The 26,821-nt window shown below is 39.7% G+C and overlaps 1 protein-coding gene across 1 annotated transcript; it reads right to left on the bottom strand.

Annotated features, from left to right (window-relative positions):
* Positions 1-1,757: 1,757 nt before the first annotated feature.
* Positions 1,758-24,830, bottom strand: tfa (transferrin-a). The gene is made up of 30 exons (XM_079237323.1): positions 24,680-24,830; positions 23,595-23,724; positions 23,322-23,377; positions 22,961-23,124; positions 22,674-22,827; positions 22,414-22,574; positions 22,224-22,320; positions 22,110-22,130; positions 21,509-21,673; positions 21,044-21,194; positions 20,413-20,480; positions 20,164-20,318; positions 19,774-19,966; positions 19,599-19,641; positions 8,709-8,824; positions 8,471-8,619; positions 7,594-7,696; positions 7,285-7,476; positions 6,027-6,156; positions 5,758-5,813; positions 5,397-5,560; positions 5,095-5,263; positions 4,850-5,001; positions 4,660-4,756; positions 3,945-4,109; positions 3,480-3,630; positions 2,845-2,912; positions 2,596-2,750; positions 2,208-2,400; positions 1,758-2,075 (listed from the first exon to the last, which is right to left on the bottom strand). Exons 1-30 carry the CDS (start codon positions 24,813-24,815, stop codon positions 2,032-2,034), a joined length of 3,798 nt encoding a protein of 1,265 aa, XP_079093449.1. The 5' UTR covers positions 24,816-24,830; the 3' UTR covers positions 1,758-2,031.
* Between the last annotated feature and the right edge of the window lie 1,991 nt (positions 24,831-26,821).

Here is a 26,821-nt window from a genome sequence, read left to right as displayed (position 1 = left end):
CAGTCCTTGCCTCTCAGTCTGCTATTCAAAGTACAATATAGCTGAAACAAATATATACTCACATCATGCATTTCACAAAGCCTGTGGTGATGCTGGGCCTGACACAGCTGGTCCGATATTAAGAATTAAGTCCTGAGCGGTCAGCATTATTATTTTTTAATTCGACAGTTTCTGTGGCAAACTGGTAAAAGTCCATCTGGGGAAGAAAACCACTGAGTAGACTAGGTTGGCTGGTTTTGCACCTTCGAGGAGCTTTGATCTTACCAACCTCAGAGTCTACTGAAATGGACAAGTCTTTGTACTGTTGTGTTTGTTATTTACCATATGTATCTATTATTGCACTATGTTTATTGATTTTATTGTATTTGTATTTTTCGATTGTTTTCGTCTATGTTTATTGTTATGCACCTTTCACCGAATCAAATTCCTTGTATGTTCAACGTACTTGGCAAATAAATCATTATGATGCTGATTGAAGTGCTGAAGTCTGTCCTTAATCTAATTGTCAAGTATAATGAAGCTAATGAAATGCCCCATACAGTTGTTGGACTGTTCATTTGTACCCATGATTAATGGATAGGAGAATATTGGCATTGAAATTATTTTCATTATCGACTAATCTTTATGACTTGCTTAATCATTTATTTCTGGTAAATGTAAGAAAATCTGGGTAGTAAAAAAAAATGACTTGTAGTTTCAACAAACAGTAAATATCTCACAAATATTAAATTAACTATTAGATATGACTAGAAAAGTAAAAACTTCCTATCTGAGAAGCTGGGACAATACAACGTTTCTGATTTTTACTTGAAAAATAAGATTAATTCATTTTAAAACAGTGCTAATTCATTCTCAATCAAATGTGTTGAAATGATTACCTGTGTACCTGTGTCTATATCATTTGTAGATGGTCAAAGTCTCAAAATGTACACGGTGCTTGTTTTTAAATAAAATTGAATTGGACTTAATTACCACAAAAAGGGGGTCAATAAAGGCTCAACAGTTAATGTTTGCCAAGGGCTTGTTTGGCCATGTCAACTTCAGTCAACAAGAATGTGTTTGTCTATTGACCAAGTTTTGATATAAATGATCGACATGAGCTCCATGTTCTGTGAAAACTCTCCCAGGAATACAACGTTTTCTGTTAGTGACCACATCTCTACATGATTTTTCATTGGGTGGAGCTCCTTTTGAAGTTTTTTCAGAGTAGGCAAAAAGCACAATGGCACTTATTATTATTATAATAGACGTCCTTCTCATCCAAAAATATGTTTATTTAATAATTCCTTTCTGAAGTCTGTGGAAATGCAGCTGGAGGTGCAGACAGAATGAGAGAGCGGCTGGATTGGAAGGATGACTTCCCTGACAGGTACAATTATCACAATAATAATTATAGTCATTATTTGGTAGTAAGACGTTTTGTATTGCATCTCTTATACAGGACCAGTTATAATGTTTATCAAGCCTATGTATGTTTTGTATTAGTCCGTTTGGACCCCAGTGTTTTACAAGAATGCTTTACAGTTACATTCCAATAAGCCACAGCATTTGTTCTTGACTGTTTTTTGGCATTGGAAGCAAATTTGATAAGATTGCCCATTTTATATACTCTGTCAATTACAATACTACTGCGTACTTTTTAGTGATATCTGATGAATTCTTAAACATTACACTATTACAAAAACAGACAATACTGTCACCACAAAACAGCGTTAAAAAGGCTTTATTTAAGAAAATTTAGGCACGTGTTAACAAAACATAGTTGATCTCATAACACAGGTAAGGTAACATCGCGTTTCAACAGCATGAAAATAGCTACATGTGGACATGATTGGTCACCGGATAATTGATTTATAAGCAATGGTAGTGCAACGTATGTGTTTGTTTGTCGGTGGTTCTTCTAAAAACAGGTCTACAACAAGATCAGTAAGAAAATACACGTGGCAATTTTGGGGTTGAGTGTGGGAAGTGCGGTTAAGGTGCCCGAATTACTGAGGGCTGAGTGAGGCCCTGCATGCTCCGTGGTTGTCACTAGTTTTCCTGGCAGGAATGGAAAGTGCAAGATTTCTCCAGATCTGTTGGGAACAGAAAAAGAAAGAGAAAAAAATGACAGACACATATTTATGCTGAATGTGATGCGTCTTGGGTAGAGATACAATTTGAAAGCTAATCTCTCAACTCTTGATTTGACCAACAGTTGTACAAACCTGGAGTGGTTTCCCCGCACTGTCTGAGCGAATTCATGGCATTCATGTACTCTGTTCCCAGAAACTTGTCATAGCTTGTTCCAGCTTCAACCTCCTGGAGACACTTAGTGGAGTCCTTGAAGAGGAGGTTCTTTCCTGGTTCTGACTCGAACAAGCGGAATGAAGCACCAACGACACTGGCACCAAATGAGCGCTTTATCGAGAAATAAAAGGAAGATTTCAAATATTCCTTTGATCTAGTTATTTAGATATCCATATCAAGGCCAGAGAAAACAGCGGTTAAGGGTAAAACATGCTGTTGAAAGTGAGAAAAACACCTGTAAAATCAAGTATGACCCCCCCCAAAATGCCCTTTTTGACTTTTACCCTGTAATTTCCGCTCACTGACCTGCTGCGCTAGGAGAATGCGAACGACGTCGTTGCGGCTCTCCGGACGAGTCACCACCGCGTGGGCGGGCACGGCAGCCAGGTGACAAGAGAGGTAATCACCAACTGGCATTGGACTCTTCCCCGGACAGATCAGCTGGTAGTCATCCTGGTTGACTTTAACAAAGGAGAGTAGCAGGAATTTTATAGTTTAATACAAAATGACACATTCGCAGTTTAAATGTCGTTCAGTCAGTCAACCCTCTCTTACCCTCTCTGTTTTCCAGAATGGTTGAGTGTTTGATGAAGGCAACATCACCGGAACCCGCAATCAGACATCTATAATGGTATGAGAAAACATAGCTTGGGCAATATGAAGATGGGTTTTCCAACAGCAGAGTGAAGTGGAAGAGCAATTAACGGAATAGTTTGCCCATCTTTGTAAATACATTAATTTGGCTTAGCTTAGCATAAAGAATGACGCAGGGGGAAACCGTTAACCTGGCTCTCTTCAAAAGTAAAACAATATGCCTGAAATTATTGATACAATGTATCTAGACAAATATAAGTGTAAAAACATTATTTGGGAGTTACTATTTATGGTAAGTCTCCCTAAAACCACAAATTGCCATTTATACGTGTCCGTCAAATAAATCACATAAAGGAGTTTTAAAAACGCTGGCAGAACTTTGGAGAGCGCTGGTTCGTTTCCATCGGCATACAATCTTTGTGCTAATCTCGGCCTCCTGGTTAAAGATTGCAAATGTAGCACACGGAGAGGTATCAATCTTTTTATAATTCTCAGAATAAAGCAAATGTGCGCATCTCCCAAAATGTCCCTCTATCCTTTGAACATAGGCACGTGTAGAATTGCATGCAGAGAATAATTACACTGCTGCGTCCTACCTTAAGGCTCCAGCGTAGCCGTAGTACTGCTCTTCAGAACTGGCTTTGCACTTGAACTCATCTCCCACAGCTTTGCCGCTGCCGGCACACTGAGTACAGAATGGAGAGCTGGGGTCTGAGCCGGGGGCACAGCCGCTACTGAAGAACTTGGCTGAGGAGGGGAGGGGATACAATGTGTTGGCGTTACCCTCGGTGTCTGGAAAAGGCAACCATGTCTTCGAAAAATATGTATTGCCACACTAAGGAGTAATGTTTTTTGGTTAAATATAACGTCACTTAAACTCTACCAAAGGCTTGTCAGTTGCCTAAACCATGAAAAAAGTATGTTGCTACAAGGGATCTTTGTAATTAACATATGTGAACATTTTGCAACTTTGCATACTCTATTCAATGAAACATGTTCTCACATGGTTGATAGAAAACATAATCTTCTTGTCTCCAGAGGAGATGCACACAGTCACTTACTGAAGTCACAGTCGCCAGTCTGTTTGTGTATCTGACCCATGGGCACGTTCCAGCCAGCAGTTCTGCCGACGCCCGTGTGGCAAGACTTCTTGCCCTTCAGGGTGTCCCAGGTGATCCCTGAACTCTTCCTTACCACAGCAACAGCATAGTAAGAGGAGGATGAGGCTACAAGGGTGAAAGTACAGCAGGGTATGAATCAAAAAACTACCCGTCAGACAATTATTGGTATTAAGTTATTTCATTTAAAAGTTCATCTTAAAGCTGTGAGATACACATTTACTTCTCTGTAATTTACGAATAATTTCCACGAAGTGTTCCGAAAAGAACTGTAACATTTCTTACTTGAGAAATACAGTGTTCCCTCGTTACACTTTCATATTAATCAGTTCCATGTAAACTGTTTTTAGCTAGTGCACAACTAGATGTCTAGGATTTTTGCTATATTGTCATATAGTCACATAGATGAAATGTTTTCTTTTGATGGTCCTCAAGGCTGCATTACAGCCAAATCACACACTTGTCTAGCCTAGTTTCGAGGTAAATATATATTGTTTTGTTTTCATTTGGGAGATATCTTAACATTTGATTTGGTCTGTATTACCTCCAGCGACGTTGCACTGATCTGTGGAGAGAGACAGAGATTCAAATATTGCTCCAGTAGAAAAGGTAGAAATAAATGGTAAGGCATGGTATATGTGCTATCTAAGCCTCCCACCTGCGTCGTACTGCTCCACCATAGCAGGAACCAGACCACACTTGCCAGCGGTGTACACCTGTCCTCCATCCACTGCCATTGCGTCAGCCTCTTTACGCTACAGGATAACAGAGATATCAGATAATCACAGACAAACGCCACAAAATTGAACAAAGAAAAATCTCACGGTTGTGACCAAAGACTGTTTTACCATAATCATTTTCAGGCAGTCTTCAACTGTGGGGGCAGTTTGGCATTCAACGGTGGTGGTGACATCACCCATACTATTGATGCTCCACATGTCACACTTGCTTGTCTCAGCGTGGCCCACGGCACACCATTTCATGGCAGTGGATGCAGTGCCTGTCGGCTCTAGAAAGTGAAGTACAACCATAAACCAGTGTCTGCAGTCTAATTAATGAGTTTACGCAAAGATGAATATGTGTTTTAATCTACTTATGTTAAAAGTACCTTTCTTAAGGGAACGGATGATGCCCGTATATCCAGCGCCCAAATACAGGAAGGAATCCATGTTTGCGGGCAGCTGCACCAGCTTCGCCGTGGAGTCTTTGAACATCAGGTTTTTGGCGGGTGCATAGGCTTCAGAGGAGAAGAGGTTAAAGCCCTGAAAAGACAAAAAAGAAAGTTCATTCATTATCTAAGCCCACAAGTTACATGTTTCAATGAATCACTTCATATCGAGATTCACTGTATTTCTCAACGGTGCCCTTTTGCAGTACACATATTTAGTATCATACCTGTACTGAATTCAGGCTGTTCCAGATGAATTCAGCCAACTGTGCGTTCTTGCGGCTGACAACAGCATGAGCTGGTGCTCTGGCCAGGTGGCAGCTTTTATAGTTGTCAATAGGCGCCCTGGTGTTATCTTTACACAGCAGCTCGTAGTTGGCCTTCTCCGACTCTGAAAGTGGGCCACAACAACAAAACAAAAGTTCTTACAATCATTTTACCCACCTTCTCCCAACCACATTTGATGAAGTCTATGGTTCATCAAATGAGTACTTACCATGTTTAAAAAAATATATGGTAATGAAATATATATAAACATTACAATGAGTCCATAATTCATATTAGAATAGATGACCGTGTGGCACTGACCAGGTACAGTGAGGTGCTTCACAAAAGCCACTTCTCCAGCGTCGTCCTTCAGGCACCTAGAAGACCAGTCGACAGGTACATCAACGTTAGTGGTTTGCTTGTTACCAACAGTATAGTGCATTTCCACTGGGTTTACGAAGACATCACAGAGATTAAAAAGTCACAGGATGGAGGTGTGGTCATATTTGGAAGATACATGTGCAGTGGTTGACAGAGGACAATAAAAGAGCAGAACTGCGAAGGATCATCGATCAGAGACTAGTACTGACTGGAAGGCTCCGCTGTAGTCGTAGTACGGCTCATTGTGGGTCTTGGAGCAGTCTCCCCTGCACAGTTGACACAGTTTGCTGGTCCTTGCTGCCCCCGGGACACAGCTGGCCGAGAAGTAGTCGCTCACCGCTGAAATACAAGAAGCAGGGTCGGGGCAAAGATTTTTGAAACGTTAGTCCTAGTCCCTGTAAAGCAGATCCAGCACCAACACCGTTGAGACAGCTTGACCAGAATCCATAAATAAAGTCTCAATATTGCTTTTTAGGACTTGGATCTTTCCTACATACTAGCCAGCATCTTTGTCCAACATAATATTTGAGTGGGCGTTAAAGTAAAGGCAGAGAAAATATTACTATGTTAAAGGAATAGTATGCCATTTTGGGAAATGGGATTACTCGCTTTCTTGCCGAGAGTTAGATGAGAAGATTCATACCACTCTCATATCTGTAAATCGGTATGAAGTTGTAGCCGACAGCCAGTAAGCTTGCATAAAGACTGGAAATACTTGTATTGTATTGTATTGTTTAAGAACAGAAGTGTAAAAAAAAATCCTCAACATTGGGGTTTTACATGCAGGGGTTATATGTGCCAAACTGTTTCTTGTCTATGCGTTGGAATACATGATGTTACAACTTGCAGTTTTTACACTCGGATTAAACAAATAAAATGTGTTAATTAGTGACCTTTGGAGGTGCTGCTGGGTGAATTTTGAACAGAGCTGTTTCCCCCTGTTTCTAGCCTTTATGCTAAGCTAAGCTAACTGGCTGCTGGCTGTAGCCTCATCAGGGCTCTCAAGTGTCACGCATTGAGCGTGACTGTCACGCATTTCGGTCTTAAGTCACGCCCTCCCGCCACTGATTGTATTTCTCACGCTGAAAAAAAACTCAGGCTATTTAATGTGCCGCAGCGCGCAAACATGACCTGGTCGCGCTGCCCTCACCATGGAGGAATCAAGCACGTCTCCCCCGAATCCCCTGCCAATCAATAAAAAGAAATGGCTACACAATAGCCAATCAGAAAAACGTATCTGTTGTATCTGGGTGAAATGTAATCCTCCCGGCCGCGCCTCCGTCCAGGGGGAGAGAGAGAGAGAGAGATGTCACTCTGACCTGTCTTAAAAACTTGAGAGCCCTGCCTCATATATAACTGACAGGTTTGACATTACATTAAATGAAAGGTGTCACACATTTCACACTGAACAGTGTATGCGTAGCAACTTTTATTTGAGGATTGTGCTTCACATTTAGTGTAACTTACCCTCTTCAAGAGGCTTGTCTTCAATGCCGTCCCACTGAATCAAACCTAAGGACACCAGAGTTCCGATGGGGATGTTCCAGCCTGCAGATTTATCCAACCCGGTGTGGCAGGATTTCTTCCCCTGGAGGTCTCTCATGACAAATTGAGAGCCCTTCTTCACCACAGCAACAGCGTAGTAACAGGTCTCCGACGCTGGAAGTGGGCAGAACAATTGTGAGCAGAAAGTCAAAACATGTAGCTTAAATGCAATAAGAAATCCCCTCTCTTGTGCTAATTTGGTCAGTAAAGACAGCTGATTAGTGAACATACAGGGGCCGTAGTCCTCAGCAATAATGGGCTGCAGGTTGTAGTTGATGAGTCCAGCAGTGTAGATGTCCCCTCCGTCCAAAGTGATGGCGTCTGCCTCAGCAGCCTGATGAAAAATAAAAACGGCCACAAACTGTTAGCAACCAGCAACATGATGTTTAATTTCTCCGACAGCTCAAAGACATGTGACGAACGGTTCCTTGCATATTTAGTCAGCATAGCTAAATGCAGAGGTGCAAAGTAACACATTTATTGAAGCACTGTTCTTTCTTGTAATGGTGAGATATGTACTTTTCTTGAATGCTTTAATTCAATACTTTATACTTACTCCACTACATTTCAGGGGAAAATATTGTACTTTTTTTGCTCTTCTACATGTGTTTGATGGCTGTTGTTAACAGGTATTTCTAATCTATGGCATTTTCTAAAGAAAACATGCGATCAATGTCCAAAATTTAATTGAAGGTTAAATTACCAAATAAAGCAGTTATCTCCACCTCAACCAGCTAATACATTCAGATGCAGCGTATATATAAATATATCAAACATAAAGATAAAATGAGTACTTTTACAGTTGTACTTAAATGTTGCTAATAATACTGGTACACTTGTTTGTACTCATTTTTGATTATTTTCTCATTGTGGAAGTGGTAGAAACCAACATTTACTCAAGTACTGAACACTTTTGAGGTATTTTGTTTTTCCATTTTTATCCATATTCGATTTTCAGAGGGAGAAATTGTACTTTTTAGTCCACTACAGAGATAATAAATATATCATAGACTGAGATTGTGCATGTTAAACATACATATGATGCACTGTGATTGATACACATTATTTTAGACTTCATGCTCTGGATAATGTTGCTCGCTCTCCTCACCTTAATTGCAACGATGCAGGACAAGATGCTGTCCCTCCTCACGCAGGAGAACACTGGAGCTTTGGCCGCGAGGGCCGCACATTTCTCTTGTTCTTTGTCCGACGTGACGCACCATCTCACCTTGTCAGCGGGGGCCGCGAACACGGTGGCTGCAAATGCAGATGGGGTTAAAAAACAATGCAGGTACAATGAGCGTTGAGTCAATCTGTGCTTAATAAACCGTATGACATGTCCTTACCGAGGCATCCGAACAGCGCCACGAGGAGGAGAGTCTGCATGTTGGCCGGCGGGGTCTCCAGGTCAGCAGAGCAGGCTGTGCAGGAGGCAGCGCAGGCTTTTATAGCAAACCTCTGACTGAGCTGGGAAGGAAAAAAAAGGGAAAAGAAGCACACAAAAAAGAGAAAACTTTGCTCAGGTTTCCTAATTTGTGCATGCGTGTGTACTTTAGTGTGCTGGTAGATGAAACAGAGAGATTAGGTATCCGAAATGTCCACATATTGGAAATTCACTGACTCACCCATTGTTCGAACTGTCTGGAATCCCGCACAGGACCAGAAAAAATAGTTTAATTTGCCAGAAAGCCAAAGGTAATTTGAGATAAAAACATGATAACATTTTATTAAATCATGTGATATAATATGTTCTCTGTTTATCACATTTTGTATTTTATTTTGTATGGTGTGTTCACGTGCTTTGGGTTTTATTCAGAGAAATTTGATCAGATACTTGACTTTGGTAAAAGTGGTAGCAATGTAAAAAAAAGAAAAACACTACAACATAAGTAAAAGTCCTTCATTCAGAATTTCAGTTCAGTATAATCTGTCAAATGTACAAGTATCAAAAGTGTGTCACAGAATGGTTCCTGTCAGTGTTGTATTGTTATATATATATATATATATATATATATATATATATATATATATATATATATATATATATATATATATATATATATATATATATATATATTTATGCTCGACCACATGAACTGCTACTACTACTACTACTACTGTTACTACTACTACTAGCACAGAAATAGAAATAAGGGACAAGGATAACAAAGCTGGACAGATATTAAGAAACATAACTATATATATATATATATATATATATATACATATATATATATATATATATATATATATATTTATATATATATATTTATGCTCGACCACATGAACTGCTCCAACCGACTAATTTCTATTACTGTTACTACTACTACTACTACTACTACTACTACTACTACTACTACTACTAGCACAGAAATAGAAATAAGGGACAAGGATAACAAAGCTGGACAGATAATAAGAAACATAACTTGTATATACAAGCCAAGTGTTCTATAAATTGGAAACAAAACAAATTGTGCAAATATATACATACCAAAAAGATATACATGGACTGAATGATTATGTACAGTCTGCATATTTAAAGATGATTATATACTGTTCATAATACTGTAGATCAAATCAAGCATTCTGATTGGTTGAGAGTGAGTCACGAGGTGTAGTTTATTCAGCCATAAAGTACTGTACAGCCTGTTTACATTTAGAGCGTTCCATATCAGTGCGCACTTAAAAATAACAGGTAGATTTAAATTGCGCGACCGTTAGTTGTCATTTCAAGCTTGACAGTTACCAAACATGTTCGTGTAAACTTTGATATTGTAACGTCCGCAGTAACGACCCGCAGACGTTGGTTTCCTTAACTTGCAGGTGTATTGCTTGAGTGTTCACAGTATTGCAACGGGGCTCTTCGCTAACAGTAACGTTAGCTCAAACGGAACAGCTAACAAGCTCACTTAGCATCCCCCACACTAGCATAACGAACGACAACACAACGTCACTTCCTCCCTAAAATGAGATGAGGAATGAAAAGGGTTTGACCACAAAATCGTGATAATTTCTAGTGAGAGATAATTACGTCGGTCATTTCCCGACGCGAGGCAAGTTCTCTAAACATCATGGAGGAGAAAAATTACGGAGAAAAGACGGACAGAAGCAGCGAGAGCACTTCTTTACATCGGTGGCTGCGTGTCATTCTCTGTTGCTGAAATGCGATACACAAGGTTTGGTGGCTACAACTATTTTGTGCTGAAAGGGAGCTTACTATTACTATTTATAAAGTCGCAGGTACCCGTATTATAAAAGCAATAAGGTACTCGAGGCAGTACTGTGTCTACAATAATGTACAGTTCAAGGGTTCAACTCCCTTGAACAGTACATTATTGCACTATTGGTAATTTGAGATAAAAAAATGATAACATTTTATTAAATCATGTGATATAATATGTTCTCTGTTTATCACATTTTGTATTTTATTTTGTATGGTGTGTTCACGTGCTTTGTGTTTTATTCAGAGAAATTTTATCAGATACTTGACTTTGGTAAAAGTGGTAGCAATGTAAAAAAAAGAAAAACACTACAACATAAGTAAAAGTCCTGCATTCAGAATTTCAGTTCAGTATAATCTGTCAAATGTACTTCAAGCATCAAAAGTGTGTCACAGAATGGTTCCTTTCAGTGTTGTATTGTTATATATATATATATATATATATATATATATATATATATATATATATATGCTCGACCACATGAACTGCTCCAACCGACTAATTTCTATTACTGTTACTACTACTACTACTACTACTACTACTACTACTACTACTACTAGCACAGAAATAGAAATAAGGGACAAGGATAACAAAGCTGGACAGATAATAAGAAACATAACTTGTATATACAAGCCAAGTGTTCTATAAATTGGAAACAAAACAAATTGTGCAAATATATCCATACCAAATAGATATACATGGACTGAATGATTATGTACAGTCTGCAAATTTAAATATGATTATATACTGTATATACAGTGTGTAGGATTTATATTGAGACTTACAGCAAATTGTACCAAAAGAACTATAAAATGATAATAGATAGCGGCAGCAGTGGATATTCTGGTGTTGCAGAGTTAATGACCGTGCATGACTGATGTTACCGGCCTGTGGGGAAGGAACTGTTCTTGTGTCTGGTTGTTGGTGGTGCACAGTGTTCTGTAGCGCCTCCCAGAAGGGAGACATTCAAACAGGTTGTGTTCAGGGTGTCATGGGTTTCCAGACTCTGGAGGAGTACAAGTCCTGAATGGAGCGCAGTGCAGGCTAGCACCAATGATTTTCTCTGCAGTCCTGATTTTCCCTTGTAAGGTAAGGCAAGGCAGGGCAATTAAAAGTGCTTCACATAAAACCATTAAAAGCATCCAAACAGAAAAGTCTTCAATCTGGATTTAAAGGAGCTGAGGGTCTCAGCAGACCTGCAGCTTTCAGGAACCTTGTTCTAGATGTGTGGAGCAGAAAAACTGAACGCTGTTTCTCCGTGTTTAGTTCTGACTCTTGGAAATGAAAGTAGACCAGTCACAGACGACCTGAGGGGCCGGGATGGTTCATAAGGTAGCAGCAGATCAGAAATGTATTTAGGCCCTAAACCATTCAGTGCTTTATAAACCAGCAGCAGGATTTTAAAGTAATGTCCTTGTTGGACAGGAAGCCAGTGCAAAGACATCATGATGTGATCCACTTTCTTGGTCTGAGTGAAGACTCAAGCTGCAGCGTTCTGAATCAGCTGCAGCTTTCTGATTGACTTTTTACAGAAACTTGTAAACACACCGTTACAGTCGTCGAGTCTACTGAAGATAAATGTATGGACAGGTTTTTCCAAATCCTGTTAAGACATAAGTCCTCTAACCCTTGATATATTATTTAGGTGATAGTAGGCTGATTTTGTAATTGTCTTTATATGGCTGTTCAGGTTGAGGTCTGAATCCATAACTCCACCTATATTTCTGGCTTGGTTTGTGTTTTTTAACATCAGTGATTGAGGCTGGTGTCCTGCCGGCCTCTCCACCCACATGCAGGATCGTTGGATGAAGGCTTGTTTTTCAATCTTTCAGAGTAGCTGCTCTTTGCTACTCTGATCTTCTTTGTCAGTGTTATATATTAGGTATATACTATATTTGTCAATAATTATTCAGCCACTTTAGGCTAACAGTTGAATGAGTCTGTCATATTATTTACCATCAGAAGAAAAAGCCCAAAATTTCCAAATCTGTAATCGACTCAGAAAAGCTGCAGGGACTGACATAAGAGTTGTGTTTACAGAGTCAATGTTACCCAACACAAGAGCAAAGGTTCATTTTTTATTTATTTTTAAATTGAACCAGTGATGCCTTCTCATTTGTTCTTGAATACCAAATATTAAACTATCACACACTAACTTTCACAATAGATTGCATGTTTCACAAGAGGCCTTTTTGATGAAAGATAGAAGATATGATACTGGACGAGTGGATATAGGTTATATTTTTACTGTGAGGACATTGGCACTGTCTTTTAACCATCCTTTTATCACTTTTCTTTGAGAAGAGGGCTTTGTGTGGCAGGTGTCAAGACACCAATTTGATATTCCTGCAGTAAAGGGACAACGTATATATTAATTTAGCTTGAAGTGTATCGCAAAATAAATTATAAAATGACTAAATTGACCAGAGCCCTGTCTGGTCATCCTGGTAAACCAATAGAAGCAATACTAACATGTTCCCAAGGAGATACTTTTAGCTACATGTGGTAGAAAGCATAGATATAGAGGGAGTACATGTAATAAAAAGCAGTTTAGTTTGAGGTATTCTTTGTCTGCTGGAGTGATTGGAAAAGTGCATTCAAATGTTTTTCAAAAGGGAATCAGCAACGTTTTATTTGTAAAATGTAATGTTGGTCGAGTGCCCGAGAAGTAGACGTTCCACAAACTGCCTTACACTTAATCATAACAGACTGTGTAACCCTCACTGCACTCTAATCCGAGCATGACAAAAGCTCTATTTTCACCCCCGTCCACTGAGTATACATAAACCTTGTTTCCACACATTTTAGGCCACTTGAAATCGGCAATAAAGCTGACAATTGAAGTAGCTTCTTGATGTCAAGGTCTAGCTTCTGAACATGTTTGCTGTGATAATGGGCAAGTCGTTCATTTCATGTTCAAGGCTGAAGACAAATGGACTATGAAATGGGATAAAAGTGTGCTACGGTTTCCCACAAACTCTAGTTACCAATGTCATTCCCCACCTGTCTACCAGTTGTCCTTGGTGTGTTTCCCACCGGTAGCTCATCATGTGACTGTTCTCCCCCATGACATATATATATATATATATATATATATATATATATATATATATATATATCAAGTATATCAAGTACCGAGAAAACTAAAACATTTTTTCTCAGGAAATGCAACACAGTTCAAAGCATTAGAACAAAATATGTGTGAAGTATCCTTCTCAACCAGCATTCCCCTCTGTATATGAGTGCCTCTTTATGTTGCCTTGAATAGCCACTGGTTTAGTCTCTGACAGATTTAAGACTCTCTCATTATCAACTTGTGAGTCTGGCTTTGAGTCTTTATCCCGGTCACAGTTTCCTGAACCCTCACAGATTACTGTGCCTTTGTCAATCCGTGCTGACACTTCACTCAGCAGCATTGCTGTAACGACACTTCTTGATAACATCGCCGGCAAGTCAATGGCATTTCTGACCCACATGTCACAAGTTGACATTTAAGGCATGCTTTATCTACACAAAAATCAATCACGTTTTTTAGTCCACTCTTGTACTCTTTCTGTTTAAGTGAGCAGCATTTCCGCTGGAGACAACAGACAAATTATGTATGGATTTAGGAAGACGAGTTTTAGAGTACCACATGAATATTGAGGGTTATTAGGCAACAACTTCTAATATATCTATATATATATTGAAAAATGCTCAAACCCATTTTCCTACAATACCTCTGGCTGACGGTGATTACAGTCCACAAGGCCCTCCTGACTCTGCTAAATCACAGAGTGGATAAGCTTATTATCAATGATGGTTCTTGGGCAGGGGGTTAATAAGGCATTATAGGTTGGACATAACACACAAACCTTCAGTCTGTGATGCCGGGCTCTTTTTCTTTTACATCCCATAAGCAATTGCCTTTTCAGATAAACTGAACAATATTGCATAAAACACCGGCAAGTGTGCCACTGCATGAACAAAAAGTATTTCCAAGGGATGTAAAAGTCGAGTGCAGGAGAGAGCCGTGACATTTTGATCAGCCGGTGATGATTCATCTCGTTATTGGGCAAGTCAGGTGACTCAAATCTGCCATCCACAAACATTACACATTAACTTCAATTGACTTCTTTCTGAGAGCTAGCTAACAGGTCCATGGATGACTGGGGTCAACATCGACCTTGTGCAAGCCGACATTCTCCCACGTGGCTTGTTGATATTAGCAAACTGTCATGGCAGCACACATCTCCTCCATTCTTCCAGGACTGGAGCGCTCTGTATTGTTTTAATATAGAAAAGTTGAATAGAAAAGGAAAACAGCTACTCTCCAAAAACACCTGCAACAGCTTGAAGTTTCCTTGTTAAAAATTGTTTTTGTTTATATATATTTACCATTGGTCGCCACCCAAAAAAACATTAAGGAAGAAACAAATACTGTATTCATTACATCCTTCATAAAACATTCGTAAGGCTCCTTTTAATATTTTCTAAACCTTCATTATTTACTCTGGCTAGTGGTCCTCTTCCTCCTGGCCTTACTTATTGAAGAACTGTTGGCATTTAGGCCCATTACTGCCACCTATGGCCCAGATTTAAGCTTAACAAAGCCCTTCGTGGTATCATATTACTCCAGCCATAATCACTCCAGATCCTGTCTAAAATGTCTCAAAGGGTTTCTTTGAGTCCCTCCAGACTCTTACATGTACAAAACATTGTCAATTTTAGGCCTAAATGCCAAATACAAATCTGGCTAGTTGATAAAAAACCCTGACTCTTGACTAACAATAAACTATTATATGAAGTTGCTAAAGTGCCTTGATTAATACAATAATCAGAGACACGGTATCTGTGAATACTGTAACAATTCCTCATCACAGAATACTGAGTAATACATATTTGTAGTTTCAGATGATTCTCAAGAGCAGCTGCTTTTCCCATTCCATAACAGTTTTCCTGTCTCCGTTTTAATATTGTTTTTCCATTGTATCCTATGACATTTGCCTCATCACATTAGGCCTGTGAAATTCATTGAAATTGTGACAAAAGACCAAGCAGAATCTCCTTTGGTTTTGGTGGTTATATTTCAACATCAGCATATTTTCTAGGCAGCATATAAAAAAGAAAGGAAACGGTGACTACAGCTAAATATCAGTCTCTCTAAGCCATCTCTGTACAGTGTAGGTCCGACTGATGAGATGTACCACCCTTCATTCATTCCCTTCTGTATCAAAAGTTGAAATCCAAAAACAATCTACTAGTCTCTAATTAACCAATAGAAACTGGAGTAAAAATGTGTCGATCCACCCAAATCCTCTCAGATTTACACAAGTGTGTAACAGATGTCCGACCTGTAATTTCCAGACATTTTCCTCTTAGTGCCCCTGCCTTCCAAATAATTACAATTGTTGAAACACGGACCGTGTCAGAGACCAAATTTGGGTCAAATAAACAAGAATGAGGCTCCCTTTACCTGTCCCCAGGTACAGAAAATAACAAGAAGAGCAAGAAAATAAACTCTGACATTCAACATCCTTTCTTGGAGGTAAACGTCTTTTTGTACAAGTCCCTGGTGCCTCAGCATCAATCAGTGATTCATTATTATTATAATTATTATTAATTATAATTTGTATTTGAATATGAGCTATATATATTTATTCTTACTTGATGTGACTCAAGAGTTCAGAACAAAAATGAAGCCTGCATCAGAAAAGAATAAATCACAATTTAAAAAAAAAAGAAAGATTGCTGGCATCCATACACCTTACTGGCCAATTGTAGAGCAGTACAAAGGTATTAGGCTGCCAGTAGAGACGTCAGTATTCAGATTAGTGGAGTGGCGGGGAAAGTAGTCCATCCACTGAGAGCTGTCTTGGCAAAAACGGGGCCTAATTCCAGGAGAACAGAATGTATTGGGATCAAGGCCAGTGACATCGCCCCAGATCATTGGTGAAAGGGTGAGGTCTATCACAGAGAGAGACAGACAAGTAAAAGTGAGTGTGTCTGACAAGGCTAGTTCCTCTCCTGAACAAACACAGTCTCCTGTGGACAAAGCCCCGCCTCCTGCAGTGTGATGTCATAGTCCAAGTGGGCGAGCTTCCTTCTAGGAAAGTTGGTGACGAGTTCGAAGCGTTCATTAGGGTAACCTTTGGACTGGACGTGTCTTACCAGGGCCTTGACGAGAAAGAGCAATAAACCAGAAGTGAGACATTTAAAACATCAATATTGTTCAGTGTAATTATTTCACTTAAAGAAATAGTTCCGTGGCAAACGCTTATTATCTTTGTTTCCTCGAGTCAGTGGACAAGACAGATGCCTCTCTCACAGATACCATACAGTGTTTATGAAGCTGGAGCCAACAGCCGTTTAGCTTAGCACAACAACTGGTAAGAGCTAACCTAGCATTGAACAAAGTTCAAATACTCAACTTATCGGTACCGCTGAAGCTCAACAATTAACATGCTAAATCTTGTTTATTCTGTTCAAAAGTCAAGTGTAAAGCAGTCCCTGGAGTATGGCAAGTGGTGCAGTCCAAAAACAGTAAAATGGTGATTTCACAGTTTTTAGTTGCTAGACATGGATTAAACAAACGCATATATCGTGTTAATTAGTGAGCTTTAGCAGTGCTGGTAGGCAGATTTCTAAACATTTAGACAGAACTAGGTGAGTCGTTTCCCTCCAGTCTTTATGCTATGCTAAGGGCATCTCCTCGCGAGAGATCTGCGAACCGTACTGTATTGTACGGTTTATGCAATTACACAGATGACAATGCAGTTAATTTATCTTCCTTATTTATTTAGTGAAATCCTTGTTGGCCTGGTTCAGTGGTCACCAACCTTTTGGAAACCGAGAGCTACTTCAAGGGTACAAAATAATACAAAGGGCTACTTGATTGATTCCTGAACAACAAAGTTACAAAGATCACCTTTTAATAATAATAATAAATGTGAAGTGACTGTCTGATCACATATCAATGTGAATTATTCATCACAATAATGATTAACAATAATTTCCATGAAAATGATGGTAGGAAAAAATAATAATAATAAAGTCACCGTGTTGGCTACCCCTGGCCTGGATTAATCCCATCACCTACACACAAGGATCTCCTGCTCAATCACACACTATTGTTCAAGGATGTTGTATAATGCAGCTATTACATTACTTATTATAATGCTATGTGTGACAACAAATACTAATAATAATATGTATATTTATATTAAAATAAAAATATTCAAGATGGGTCTGACGTACATAGAAATTTAAGAAGTTAATTGAACTTCAACAGATGTCATGCAATTATAATTACCTACACTAGTATAAGAGACGTAGAGATGGCATGATGGATGGTTATAAGCTTGTGCACTGACTATATAATATTACATCTACTTTTAGGATTTAAGGATTTCACTGAGTCAAATTCCTTGTATGTTCAACGTACTTGGCAAATAAACAATTATGATGCTGATTGAAGTGCTGAAGTCTGTCCTTAATCTCATTGTGAAGTATGATGAAGCTAATGAAATGCCCCATACAATACAGTTGTTTTATCCAAGGATTTGTACCCATGATTAATAGATAGGAGAATATTGGCATTGAAATAATTTTCATTATCGACTAATCTTTATGACTTGCTTAATCATTTATTTCTGGTAAATGTAAGAAAATAGTAAAAAAAATAAAATTAAATCTCAAAGCCCAAGGTTACATATCTAAATGACTTGTAGTTTCAACAAACAGTAAATATCTCACAAATATTAAATTAACTATTAGATATGACTAGAAAAGTAAAAACTTCCTATCTGAGAAGCTGGGACAATACAACATTTCTGATTTTTACTTGAAAAATAAGATTAATTAATTATAAAACAGTGCTGATTCATTCTCAATCAAATGTGTTGAAATGATTACCTGTGTACCTGTGTCTATATCATTTGTAGATGGGCAACATCTCAAAATGAACATGGTGCATATTTTTAAATACAATTGGACTTAATTACCACAAAAAGGGGGTCAATAAAGGCCCAACAGTTAATGTTTGCCAAGGGCTTGTTTGGCCATGTCAACTTCAGTCAACAAGAATGTGTTTGTCTATTGCCCAAGTTTTGATATAAATGATCAACATGAGCTCCATGTTCTGTGAAAACTCTCCCAGGAATACAACGTTTTCTTTTAGTGACCACATCTCTACATGATTTTTCATTGGGTGGAGCTCCTTTTGAAGTTTTTTCAGAGTAGGCAAAAAGCACAATGGCACTTATTATTATTATAATAGACGTCCTTCTCATCCAAAAATATGTTTATTTAATAATTCCTTTCTGAAGTCTGTGGAAATGCAGCTGGAGGTGCAGACAGAATGAGAGAGCGGCTGGATTGGAAGAATCACTTCCCTGACAGGTACAATTATCACAATAATAATTATAGTCATTATTTGGTGGTAAGACGTTTTGTATTGCATCTCTTATACAGGACCAGTTATAATGTTTATCAAGCCCATGTATGTTTTGTATTAGTCCGTTTGGACCCCAGTGTTTTACAACAATGCTTTACAGTTACATTCCAATAAGCCACAGCATTTGTTCTTGACTGTTTTTTGGCATTGGAAGCAAATTTGATAAGATTGCCCATTTTATATACTTTGTCAATTACAATACAATTACAATTACAATTACACTATTACAAAAACAGACAATACTGTCACCACAAAACAGCGTTAAAAAGGCTTTATTTGAGAAAATTCAGGCACGTGTTAACAAAACATAGTTGATCTCATAACACAGGTAAGGTAACATCGCGTTTCAACAGCATGAAAATAGCTACATGTGGACATGATTGGTCACCGGATACTTGATTTATAAGCAATGGTAGTGCAACGTATGTGTTTGTTTGTCGGTGGTTCTTCTAAAAACAGGTCTACAACAAGATCAGTAAGAAAATACACGTGGCAATTTTGGGGTTGAGTGTGGGAAGTGCGGTTAAGGTGCCCGAATTACTGAGGGCTGAGTGAGGCCCTGCATGCTCCGTGGTTATCACTAGTTTTCCTGGCAGGAATGGAAAGTGCAAGATTTCTCCAGATCTGTTGGGAACAGAAAAAGAAAGAGAAAAAAATGACAGACACATATTTATGCTGAATGTGATGCGTCTTGGGTAGAGATACAATTTGAAAGCTAATCTCTCAACTCTTGATTTGACCAACAGTTGTACAAACCTGGAGTGGTTTCTCCGCACTGTCTGAGCGAATTCATGGCATTCATGTACTCTGTTCCCAGAAACTTGTCATAGCTTGTTCCAGCTTCAACCTCCTGGAGACACTTAGTGGAGTCCTTGAAGAGGAGGTTCTTTCCTGGTTCTGACTCGAACAAGCGGAATGAAGCACCAACGACACTGGCACCGAATGAGCGCTTTATCGAGAAATAAAAGGAAGATTTCAAATATTCCTTTGATCTAGTTATTTAGATATCCAGGCCAGAGAAAACAGCGGTTAAGGGTAAAACATGCTGTTGAAAGTGAGAAAAACACCTGTAAAATCCTAAACAAGTACGACCCCCCCCCCAAAATGCCCTTTTTGACTTTTACCCTGTAATTTCCGCTCACTGACCTGCTGCGCTAGGAGAATGCGAACTACGTCGTTGCGGCTCTCCGGACGAGTCACCACCGCGTGGGCGGGCACGGCAGCCAGGTGACAAGAGAGGTAATCACCAACTGGCATTGGACTCTTCCCCGGACAGATCAGCTGGTAGTCATCCTGGTTGACTTTAACAAAGGAGAGTAGCAGGAATTTTATAGTTTAATACAAAATGACACATTCGCAGTTTAAATGTCGTTCAGTCAGTCAACCCTCTCTTACCCTCTCTGTTTTCCAGAATGGTTGAGTGTTTGATGAAGGCAACGTCACCGGAACCCGCAATCAGACATCTATAATGGTATGAGAAAACATAGCTTGGGCAATATGAAGATGGGTTTTCCAACAGCAGGGTGAAGTGGAAGAGCAATGAACGGAATAGTTTGCCCGTCTTTGTAAATACATTAATTTGGCTTAGCTTAGCATAAAGAATGATGCAGGGGGAAACCGTTAACCTGGCTCTCTTCAAAAGTAAAACAATATGCCTGAAATTATTGATACAATGTATCTAGACAAATATAAGTGTTTAAGGGGAAGTTTTAGCCATTACTAGTAAGTCTCCCTAAAACCACTAATTGCCATTTATACGTGTCCGTCAAATAAATCAGATAAAGGAGTTTAAAAAACGCTGGCAGAACTTTGGAGAGCGCTGGTTCGTTTCCATCGGCATACAATCTTTGTGCTAATCTCGGCCTCCTGGTTAAAGATTGCAAATGTAGCACACGGAGAGGTATCAATCTTTTTATAATTCTCAGAATAAAGCAAATGTGCGCATCTCCCAAAATGTCCCTCTATCCTTTGAACATAGGCACGTGTAGAATTGCATGCAGAGAATAATTACACTGCTGCGTCCTACCTTAAGGCTCCAGCGTAGCCGTAGTACTGCTCTTCAGAACTGGCTTTGCACTTGAACTCATCTCCCACAGCTTTGCCGCTGCCGGCACACTGAGTACAGAATGGAGAGCTGGGGTCTGAGCCGGGGGCACAGCCGCTACTGAAGAACTTGGCTGAGGAGGGGAGGGGATACAATGTGTTGGCGTTACCCTCGGTGTCTGGAAAAGGCAACCATGTCTTCGAAAAATATGTATTGCCACACTAAGGAGTAATGTTTTTTGGTTAAATATAACGTCACTTAAACTCTACCAAAGGCTTGTCAGTTGCCTAAACCATGAAAAAAGTATGTTGCTACAAGGGATCTTTGTAATTAACATATGTGAACATTTTGCAACTTTGCATACTCTATTCAATGAAACATGTTCTCACATGGTTGATAGAAAACATAATCTTCTTGTCTCCAGAGGAGATGCACACAGTCACTTACTGAAGTCACAGTCGCCAGTCTGTTTGTGTATCTGACCCATGGGCACGTTCCAGCCAGCAGTTCTGCCGACGCCCGTGTGGCAAGACTTCTTGCCCTTCAGGGTGTCCCAGGTGATCCCTGAACTCTTCCTTACCACAGCAACAGCATAGTAAGAGGAGGATGAGGCTACAAGGGTGAAAGTACAGCAGGGTATGAATCAAAAAACTACCCGTCAGACAATTATTGGTATTAAGTTATTTCATTTAAAAGTTCATCTTAAAGCTGTGAGATACACATTTACTTCTCTGTAATTTACAAATAATTTCCACGAAGTGTTCCGAAAAGAACTGTAACATTTCTTACTTGAGAAATACAGTGTTCCCTCATTACACTTTCATATTAATCAGTTCCATGTAAACTGTTTTTAGCCAGTGCACAACTAGATGTCTAGGATTTTTGCTATATTGTCATATAGTCACATAGATGAAATGTTTTCTTTTGATGGTCCTCAAGGCTGCATTACAGCCAAATCACACACTTGTCTAGCCTAGTTTCGAGGTAAATATATATTGTTTTGTTTTCATTTGGGAGATATCTTAACATTTGATTTGGTCTGTATTACCTCCAGCGACGTTGCACTGATCTGTGGAGAGAGACAGAGATTCAAATATTGCTCCAGTAGAAAAGGTAGAAATAAATGGTAAGGCATGGTATATGTGCTATCTAAGCCTCCCACCTGCGTCGTACTGCTCCACCATAGCAGGAACCAGACCACACTTCCCAGCGGTGTACACCTGTCCTCCATCCACTGCCATTGCGTCAGCCTCTTTACGCTACAGGATAACAGAGATATCAGATAATCAGAGACAAACGCCACAAAATTGAACAAAGAAAAATCTCACGGTTGTGACCAAAGACTGTTTTACCATAATCATTTTCAGGCAGTCTTCAACTGTGGGGGCAGTCTGGCATTCAACGGTGGTGGTGACATCACCCATACTATTGATGCTCCACATGTCACACTTGCTTGTCTCAGCGTGGCCCACGGCACACCATTTCATGGCAGTGGATGCAGTGCCTGTCGGCTCTAGAAAGTGAAGTACAACCATAAACCAGTGTCTGCAGTCTAATTAATGAGTTTGCGCAAAGATGAATATGTGTTTTAATCTACTTATGTTAAAAGTACCTTTCTTAAGGGAACGGATGATGCCCGTATATCCAGCGCCCAAATACAGGAAGGAATCCATGTTTGCGGGCAGCTGCACCAGCTTCGCCGTGGAGTCTTTGAACATCAGGTTTTTGGCGGGTGCATAGGCTTCAGAGGAGAAGAGGTTAAAGCCCTGAAAAGACAAAAAAGAAAGTTCATTCATTATCTAAGCCCACAAGTTACATGTTTCAATGAATCACTTCATATCGAGATTCACTGTATTTCTCAACGGTGCCCTTTTGCAGTACACATATTTAGTATCATACCTGTACTGAATTCAGGCTGTTCCAGATGAATTCAGCCAACTGTGCGTTCTTGCGGCTGACAACAGCATGAGCTGGTGCTCTGGCCAGGTGGCAGCTTTTATAGTTGTCAATAGGCGCCCTGGTGTTATCTTTACACAGCAGCTCGTAGTTGGCCTTCTCCGACTCTGAAAGTGGGCCACAACAACAAAACAAAAGTTCTTACAATCATTTTACCCACCTTCTCCCAACCACATTTGATGAAGTCTATGGTTCATCAAATGAGTACTTACCATGTTTAAAAAAATATATGGTAATGAAATATATATAAACATTACAATGAGTCCATAATTCATATTAGAATAGATGACCGTGTGGCACTGACCAGGTACAGTGAGGTGCTTCACAAAAGCCACTTCTCCAGCGTCGTCCTTCAGGCACCTAGAAGACCAGTCGACAGGTACATCAACGTTAGTGGTTTGCTTGTTACCAACAGCATAGTGCATTTCCACTGGGTTTACGAAGACATCACAGAGATTAAAAAGTCACAGGATGGAGGTGTGGTCATATTTGGAAGATACATGTGCAGTGGTTGACAGAGGACAATAAAAGCCAGAGCAGAACTGCGAAGGATCATCGATCAGAGACTAGTACTGACTGGAAGGCTCCGCTGTAGTCGTAGTACGGCTCATTGTGGGTCTTGGAGCAGTCTCCCCTGCACAGTTGACACAGTTTGCTGGTCCTTGCTGCCCCCGGGACACAGCTGGCCGAGAAGTAGTCGCTCACCGCTGAAATACAAGAAGCAGGGTCGGGGCAAAGATTTTTGAAACGTTAGTCCTAGTCCCTGTAAAGCAGATCCACCACCAACACCGTTGAGACAGCTTGACCAGAATCCATAAATAAAGTCTCAATATTGCTTTTTAGGACTTGGATCTTTCCTACATACTAGCCAGCATCTTTGTCCAACATAATATTTGAGTGGGCGTTAAAGTAAAGGCAGAGAAAATATTACTATGTTAAAGGAATAGTATGCCATTTTGGGAAATGGGATTACTCGCTTTCTTGCCGAGAGTTAGATGAGAAGATTCATACCACTCTCATATCTGTAAATCGGTATGAAGTTGTAGCCGACAGCCAGTAAGCTTGCATAAAGACTGGAAATACTTGTATTGTATTGTATTGTTGAATTTGAATTTTGAACAGAGCTGTTTCCCCCTGTTTCTAGCCTTTATGCTAAGCTAAGCTAACTGGCTGCTGGCTGTAGCCTCATCAGGGCTCTCAAGTGTCACGCATTGAGCATGACTGTCACGCATTTCGGTCTTAAGTCACGCCCTCCCGCCACTGATTGTATTTCTCACGCTGAAAAAAAACTCAGGCTATTTAATGTGCCGCAGAGCGCAAACATGACCTGGTCGCGCTGCCCTCACCATGGAGGAATCAAGCACGTCTCCCCCGAATCCCCTGCCAATCAATAAAAAGAAATGGGCTACACAATAGCCAATCAGAAAAACGTATCTGTTGTATCTGGGTGAAATGTAATCCTCCCGGCCGCGCCTCCGTCCAGGGGGAGAGAGAGAGAGAGATGTCACTCTGACCTGTCTTAAAAACTTGAGAGCCCTGCCTCATATATAACTGACAGGTTTGACATTACATTAAATGAAAGGTGTCACACATTTCACACTGAACAGTGTATGCGTAGCAACTTTTATTTGAGGATTGTGCTTCACATTTAGTGTAACTTACCCTCTTCAAGAGGCTTGTCTTCAATGCCGTCCCACTGAATCAAACCCAAGGACACCAGAGTTCCGATGGGGATGTTCCAGCCTGCAGATTTATCCAACCCGGTGTGGCAGGATTTCTTCCCCTGGAGGTCTCTCATGACAAATTGAGAGCCCTTCTTCACCACAGCAACAGCGTAGTAACAGGTCTCCGACGCTGGAAGTGGGCAGAACAATTGTGAGCAGAAAGTCAAAACATGTAGCTTAAATGCAATAAGAAATCCCCTCTCTTGTGCTAATTTGGTCAGTAAAGACAGCTGATTAGTGAACATACAGGGGCCGTAGTCCTCAGCAATAATGGGCTGCAGGTTGTAGTTGATGAGTCCAGCAGTGTAGATGTCCCCTCCGTCCAAAGTGATGGCGTCTGCCTCAGCAGCCTGATGAAAAATAAAAACGGCCACAAACTGTTAGCAACCAGCAACATGATGTTTAATTTCTCCGACAGCTCAATGTCGACATATGACGAACGGTTCCTTGCATATTTAGTCAGCATAGCTAAATGCAGAGGTGCAAAGGAAACACATTTATTGAAGCACTGTTCTTTCTTGTAATGGTGAGATATGTACTTTTCTTGAATGCTTTAATTCAATACTTTATAATTACTCCACTACATTTCAGGGGAAAATATTGTACTTTTTTGCTCTTCTACATGTGTTTGATGGCTGTTGTTAACAGGTATTTCTAATCTATGGCATTTTCTAAAGAAAGCATGCGATCAATGTCCAAAATCAAATGCAGTGTCGAAGGTTAAATTACCAAAAAAAGCAGTTATCTCCACCTCAACAAGCTAATACATTCAGATGCAGCGTATATATAAATATATCAAACATAAGGATAACATGAGTACTTTTACAGTTGTACTTAAATGTTGCTAATAATACTGGTACACTTGTTTGTACTCATTTTTGATTATTTTCTTATTGTGGAAGTGGTAGAAACTAACATTTACTCAAGTACTGAACACTTTTGAGGTATTTTGTTTTTCCATTTTTATCCATATTCGATTTTCAGAGGGAGAAATTGTACTTTTTAGTCCACTACAGAGATAATAAATATATCATAGACTGAGATTGTGCATGTTAAACATACATATGATGCACTGTGATTGATACACATTATTTTAGACTTCATGCTCTGGATAATGTTGCTCGCTCTCCTCACCTTAATTGCAACGATGCAGGACAAGATGCTGTCCCTCCTCACGCAGGAGAACACTGGAGCTTTGGCCGCGAGGGCCGCACATTTCTCTTGTTCTTTGTCCGACGTGACGCACCATCTCACCTTGTCAGCGGGGGCCGCGAACACGGTGGCTGCAAATGCAGATGGGGTTAAAAAACAATGCAGGTACAATGAGCGTTGAGTCAATCTGTGCTTAATAAACCGTATGACATGTCCTTACCGAGGCATCCGAACAGCGCCACGAGGAGGAGAGTCTGCATGTTGGACGGCGGGGTCTCCAGGTCAGCAGAGCAGGCTGTGCAGGAGGCAGCGCAGGCTTTTATAGCAAACCTCTGACTGAGCTTGGAAGGAAAAAAAAGGGAAAAGAAGCACAAAAAAAGAGAGAAAACTTTGCTCAGGTTTCCTAATTTGTGCGTGCGTGTGTACTTTAGTGTGCTGGTAGATGAAACAGAGAGATTAGGTATCCGAAATGTCCACATATTGGAAATTCACTGACTCACCCATTGTTCGAACTGTCTGGAATCCCGCACAGGACCAGAAAAAATAGTTTAATTTGCCAGAAAGCCAAAGGTAATTTGAGATAAAAACATGATAACATTTTATTAAATCATGTGATATAATATGTTTTCTGTTTATCACATTTTGTATTTTATTTTGTATGGTGTGTTCACGTGCTTTGGGTTTTATTCAGAGAAATTTGATCAGATACTTGACTTTGGTAAAAGTGGTAGCAATGTAAAAAAAAGAAAAACACTACAACATAAGTAAAAGTCCTTCATTCAGAATTTCAGTTCAGTATAATCTGTCAAATGTACTTCAAGTATCAAAAGTGTGTCACAGAATGGTTCCTGTCAGTGTTGTATTGTTATATATATATATATATATATATATATATATATATATATATATATATTTATATATATATATA

The sequence above is a fragment of the Taurulus bubalis genome (genome assembly GCF_910589615.1).
Source record: "Taurulus bubalis genome assembly, chromosome: 1".
In the NCBI taxonomy this organism is placed as follows: Eukaryota; Metazoa; Chordata; class Actinopteri; order Perciformes; family Cottidae; genus Taurulus; species Taurulus bubalis.
The sequence above is the reverse complement of the archived record's forward strand: the minus strand, read 5'-3'. Positions and strand labels throughout refer to the sequence as shown.